The sequence below is a fragment of the Drosophila gunungcola genome, assembly GCF_025200985.1.
Source record: "Drosophila gunungcola strain Sukarami chromosome 2R unlocalized genomic scaffold, Dgunungcola_SK_2 000006F, whole genome shotgun sequence".
Taxonomy (NCBI): Eukaryota; Metazoa; Arthropoda; class Insecta; order Diptera; family Drosophilidae; genus Drosophila; species Drosophila gunungcola.
In genome coordinates this window covers 649,996-656,180 of record NW_026453168.1, presented here as the reverse complement: position 1 = coordinate 656,180, position 6,185 = coordinate 649,996, and the positions used below count along the sequence as shown (strand labels likewise).

The 6,185-nt window shown below is 43.7% G+C and overlaps 1 protein-coding gene across 11 annotated transcripts in view; it reads right to left on the bottom strand.

Annotated features, from left to right (window-relative positions):
* Nucleotides 1-354: 354 nt before the first annotated feature.
* Nucleotides 355-6,185, bottom strand: part of LOC128254751 (nephrin) — a 63,938-nt gene continuing 58,107 nt past the window's right edge. For 9 of the 11 annotated variants that reach the window (XM_052984036.1, XM_052984037.1, XM_052984038.1 and 6 more), the window contains 3 exons: nucleotides 5,939-6,085; nucleotides 3,306-3,689; nucleotides 675-1,713 (listed from right to left, as the gene is read on the bottom strand). In XM_052984036.1, the coding sequence (XP_052839996.1) occupies nucleotides 1,603-1,713; nucleotides 3,306-3,689; nucleotides 5,939-6,085 (642 nt within the window). In that variant the 3' untranslated portion in view covers nucleotides 675-1,602. Of the gene's footprint in view, nucleotides 1,714-3,305; nucleotides 3,690-3,711; nucleotides 6,086-6,185 lie in introns of those variants that run through there. The other 2 variants (XM_052984044.1, XM_052984042.1) reach the window with 2 other exon arrangements.

Sequence of the window (6,185 nt, the reverse complement as noted above, 5' to 3'; positions counted from 1 at the left end):
CCGTATGACACATATCTTGAAATCTAAACAGGAACCTGGAGCTGGAGAGCCCAAAATTTACAAGTCATCGACGGCGGCGACGATGCGGCCAAAATTTGCATAATTTGCCTTCCTTGTAGGCCCTTCATAAATGCTGGTGACTATGATCTAACTCAGTTCGCTGGGCTCCTCGACTTGCACGCTGTTTGCGTTGCTTAAGCGAAAACGGTGTTAAGTGCTTTCGCATACAAAATTTACATGGCCTGACAATTTTTGAGCGCTGTATCGGCCATGTTGCTGCTTCAGTTAGTTGATGTTGCTGTTGCTGCTGCTGCTGCTGCTGCTGCTGTTGTTGTCGCTGTACTCAATGCAGATTGTCGCCTGTTTTTGTTATTGTTCCTCTGCGGTTGTGTCGCTCAGCTTGACTTCCGCTTGTGCCTTTGTTTGCTCACGCGGCCAGTCAATATTTGCTGTTTGCTACAAGGCAGGCCCCAGCACACAGGCCACGCCGCCCAGGTGCCACGCCCCTGTGTTTGTAAACACCCGTTTGCTGCAACATTTGACTTGTCGATGGGCCTGCTAATGTTTGCTCCAGTTACTGCCCAAAAAGGTGAAACCGAGTGGCGTCCGGGTCGATGATCCTCCAGGGGGAACATTCTACATGTTGCCCATTCTATACATGCCTGCCCCAATCAATTGAGTAGCTCTGCCTGGTTTCATACATTTTATTAAATTTAATTTATTAACTTTAGCCTAGTACTCAGTTAAATATTTTACATGCAGTTGCTTTGCCTTTTATTTGTATTAATTTTATGCATTCCTCCTTATTACTAGGTCTGACTTTCCCAGGGATTCTCGTGCTTGTTTGGCAAACCACTCTTCGGACTTTCTTCTTTCGCAGTTCGTTACGTATAAAATGCAAACTGGATTTGCTAATTTGAGTCGTTTATTAATCGTTCGTTAGTTAGTTACCTTAGCGTTAGTGTTTCATTAAATTCTTTATGATCTTTTTTAATTACAATTTGAACTATGCTAAGTGGGAGCTTACAGCTAGATGAATTTGATTTAGATGTTGTAAATGCCTTAGTTACGCCTAAGTTACAAGCTAAATGGTAAATGGTAATGGGAGCTAGGTTTCTCAAACTAAGGTCAACAACAATTATGAATTCGTCACTTAGCTAAAAGTTAATGTTTCTCTTTTGGCGCTTAAAGCTGTCTTTTAAAAATATATTAACAATTCAGTGTTTTCGATTTAATGTTAGTGGTAATTATAGCTATAAGTGTTAATTGTATTCCGTAATTTACATGTCTTCTTAGGCCTAGTGGATTCCAATGCTTGAGCTTCACTTTCGCCTCGAACAATTTACATGCACAGTTTATTGTTATCTTTTTACAGGGTTTGCCCTCCATTCAGTATCGACGTGTTATGTGTGAACTCTGCTTCACTGCTTTAAAATCAACTCCACTACTTTCTGCTGGCTCATCACATACAACTTATAGTCAATTTGTTTACCAATTATTCCCCGATTTTTCTGTAGTTTTCCATAGTTCCTTCTTTTGAATTGCATTTCCTGTTTGCCTTTGACATCAGATTAGTTGCTCATGCTGGCCGAAGGCTTAGCGTCAGAAGCGAGTTCCGGATCCGAGATTGCGATCCTGGGCGATCAGGACATCCTCGCCGTTCAGCTGATGGTGCAGCTCTTCTGGCACGGTCTTCAGCAGCTGTGGCTTGCCCTGAAAACGAATTGAAAACAAAAATAGGAAAAAGACGAGATGAATATAAGAGAAAACCTTATTCAGCAATGGGAATTACCGCAGACAGCTCAGGGGCAAAGGGCACTAAATAGCGCTGCTTTAAAATTAATGGGCCGCACATTATTTGAGTACTTGCTGCTATTACAAATTCAACTTTCCCGCCACCATGGCCAGAAAATGGATTCAGCAAAAACGCTGCGTATGCGTAATATTTGGTTTTGGCAGAGTGGCAACCGAGGCAAGACAAAAACGAAAGTAAGAGACCAACAAGTCTCGCAGCCATCGCTGTGTTTTGGCCAACTCCCTCGGGCCAAACACGGCCAACAATGTCAGTTTGGGCCGCCTTTGGGAGACGGGCGGGAAAAACAAGGACCACATCAGTGACAAACAAAAGGAGCAGCTCAAGAAAAGGCAACACAAAAAGTGGCAGCGAAGGCAGCGGAGGAATAAAACATTGTGAACTCAGTCCCTGCTGTTGATGATGATGTTGTTCTTCTCCTTTATTGTTTTTTTTTTTTTTTTTTTTTTGGTTTTTTTTGTGCTCCTGGCTTTCTTCTTCTTATTTGGGTCATAATAATTGCAATCATTAGAGTCAAAAGTTGCCACACCGCAGTGTCCTTTTGGCATGAAATTGTTGTAAAAACGTAATTCTTTTTGTGGAACGAACATCAGCCGGGGACAATGCAATGGCCGAAGCTTGTTGGCCTGCTGTCCTTTTGGACCTCGACTAGACGAAGGGCCACCAGGACGAACGCTCTGCGCTGCGTCGGGAGTATACATAATGGCGTATTTATAAAGCAGCCGACAGAGACAATGACTGGTGCAAACGGAGTAAGCGAGACAGCTAGCAGCGAGCGTTTTTTTTTTATTATCCTGCGGCACATTCAGAGGTCATTTACCGCTCGAAACGCATTGAGAATGCCGACAAAATCGACCCTCTCCAACTGAGTTTAAAGTTTTCCGTCTGCAGTGGGATCAATGGTTATGGATTACCTGAAAATTGCACTGTCACGAGGATTGGTTCGACTTTGAGTCATCTGTTGATCGATGACGCACTGGGTGGCCTAATCGATTGAAAGCAGGGTAATGTAGGGGAAACTGTGTAGGGGAACGCAACAAAAGGGGAGCTTTTCAAACCCAAAAATAAGTTGTTTAGGACTGTTCTCTTGCGGCGTTAAATATCTGAGCTCGAGCTGCTTCCGCTCTTTATTTTCTACATTTGAATACCCTTTCGGCGACTGCAATCACTTGAGCAGTTATCAGCCCAACCGCAAAAACCCATTTTCCGCCCCAGCGGCTACCATTTATAAGAGAAAAAGGAAAACAAAATTGGGCACAAAAGATGCCCCCGTAATGGTGGTGGTCGGGGGCCCAAGATAAATGTTTCCTGCTGCCGCCTCGCCTTCCCTGCCTTCACTGCCAAAAATCCTTGCCCCAAAATCCACTTTGCATATTGATGCTTTCAACGTTTTGGACATTAGTCGAGTTGCCTTGGCGACCGGTTCGCTCGCTATCAACAGGGAGCAGCAGGAGCGTCCAGGAATTGGGGAGTACATCAAACTGACACTTACCACATCGCTGCCATAAAGGCTCATGCCCATGCCGACGATGCTTCCGTTTCCGCCATTGCTCGCTGTCAGCTGCTGCTGTTGCTGCTGCTGATGCTGCTGCTGCTGATGCTGCTGCTGATGCTGCTGTGGGGGCAGTGCACCCTGACACGGACCCGGACCCGACGAAGCTGCCGAAGATGTTGCCACCAGGCCCATGCACGTCACTGGCTGCAGGAGGCCATCGCCGGTGGTCACCATGCTGTGGGTGAAGATGGGCGGCGGCGGCGTCGGCGAGAAGGTGGCCAATTGTGATGGATGCGACATGGTGACTCCGGTGATGGTGCTGTTCGTGCCAAACATCGGGCTCGTCGAGTACATGGGCATGGGATGATGTGCCAAATCGATCTGCGGCGGTTAGAGGTAGAGATAGAGGAGTAGGTAATGAGGTTTTAGTCATGTGATGATTTATATGCTCCGAGTTAGTCACGACTTTTGTGGATGGCGAGTTGGAGGGTTGAAACAAAACTAATTGATCGATGGGAAACGTTGACGATAATGTTGCATTTAAACTATTTACACCGCGGAGCAATGTACATAAATAAAAATTTGCCTCCTATTGGGCGCCAATGAAATTGTTTAATTTGAATAGTAAACTACATCTTTAAGATATTATAATAAAAAAAAGAATCCACCGTAACTGATTAATTAGCTTATTATTTCATTCAATTATATTGGTTACTGTTGCCAAATAGTTATTTCCCCCCGTTGGGCGCCAATTATTTATGGTGCAGAAGGATTCAAAATTACAGCCATCGCTTAGTACTTCTTTATACTTTTTAACTGGGCAACCTTATAATTTTGATTGTTCAAAGTGTAATTAAATTTTGTAGTATATTAGAGAAGTGTGCCGTGGCTTATTGGTTAATATGTAGGTGTGGTTGCCCACGCATATTGCAGCCATCGCGGACTCTGTGGTTTCACCGCTACCACTCGCCCCGAGTGGTGTTATTTGCTGATAGGATAGTTAACAACGCGCCCGGCGTTTATTTAGCCAACATGGTTGCCATGGCATACAAGCGGCTGCTATGTGGTGAACTACTACAATAATTGGCCCGTGGGTGGGCCGTGTATCTATGAGGTGGCTTGGTGTGTGTGTGTGCGTGTGTGCATGTGTGCGTGCAGGATGTTTATATGCTTATTTCCGTAATTAACGTGTGTGCCAGGGCGAGGCATATCGACGTTGTTTTCTTAATGGGCTCAACGAGATTTTAATGAAATTAATTTTTAGCACCATGTAAATTAAAATTGATGGGCTGGCCTACATCAAGAAATACATATGCTATTATATAAGACACATTGAGCTTAAGTTGCTATCATATAACATTTTGATGAAATTATTGTATAGTATTGTCAAAATAACACAAAAACTTTGCCAATCATCAGAAAATGTCATGCAAAATCAAATTAATATAATGGCCAATACAATAATGGCGAAACTAAATGCTGAATTTAATAGCCAGCATTTTTACTTGTAGAAAAAAATATTTCGAGAGCCAACTGCATGTCGTGTAAAACTTTTCGATAAATGACAGCAAAGCCAAACAATGTCATTTGGTGAAATGGTTGCCAGGACTTTGCTCGTGTGGCGGCATTAATTGTTGTTTTTGCCCTGTATTCCCATCTACCGAGCTCCCTATAGAACGAGTGGTTTTTAAGTGCATTTGCTGTCCGTCCAGCCTGAATCTATATCGATTCACCTACACTTGGTCATAGCTCAAGTTCTTTCAATTATTAACAGGAATGAAAGCCAGTTGGATAAACAAAGCGAACGACTCTCGACTTGAACAAAGTCCCGATGGGAGTGTTCCACAAAATCGGAACATAACTTGTCTGCCATGGCCAGACAAATTCGAAAAATGCTTTGCTGATATGGGTGGTGGAAGGAACGCTTCTCTCCGCACCCACATCTATCATGTTCATACCTTTCCCAGTCAGATTCTTTGCAAATCTGCGCTCAGCATCTCTAGGTAGTCAATTTCATTGCCAAATCCCATCAGATTCTTCTTGGGCTTTCAGCGAGGGTATGCCTTGGTCATTATTTCATATCTGTCTGCGTCTCTGGAAGCCCGATTTGCGTAAACTGTTTTCAGCACTCTGTTTGCTTGCAGCACGATTTGTTTGTGCAACGCTGCGTATGTGTAATACTCAGAATTGGTTTCCGATGGAAGATAAATATTTTCAATGCAAGCACAGCATATTTTTTATGGGCTACGAGCTACGGACATCGGGCTATTGATTTGGTCAGTTCTTTGTCGAGGCAGGGTGATAATCAATTTTTGCGGCCCACCACAAGCTTTATTGTTATAATGATTTGTTTCTTTCTTCCCTGCTTCTGCGGATGTTATTAGTTTGAATCACAAAGATAATGAGTGAAATAAATAAGTTTATTTATAACAACCAATAAATAACTAAGAAAATAACAAAATCATAACAATCATTCCAATTTGATGCTAAACCCGTGTCGCATAGCCTTGAACGTAGAGATTGGCTGCGCCGCCCACATTGTCGACCACGGCCCCAGCCACATAGCTTCTACCGGAAGTGGAGGCCGCCTGCAGGTCGGCCAGAATCTCGTCGTCCATCATCACATTTACCTGCGAGTAGATGTTCGGCTCCGCCCGCTTAAGTTCCGCCTGCCTGCCCGGCCGTCCCAAGGTCGCGCTGCAATAGGGGGCCATCCGCTGAACACTCACCGTACCGCCCACCAGGGGAGCGGTCAGTTCGCTATAGCTGAGCTCAGTCTGAGGAGGAAATAAATAAAAAAAAAAATACATTTAAAATATATTAAGAAAAAGTTAGAACAGTTTTATATTTATCAATTAAATTAAGTGCTCAATCCTC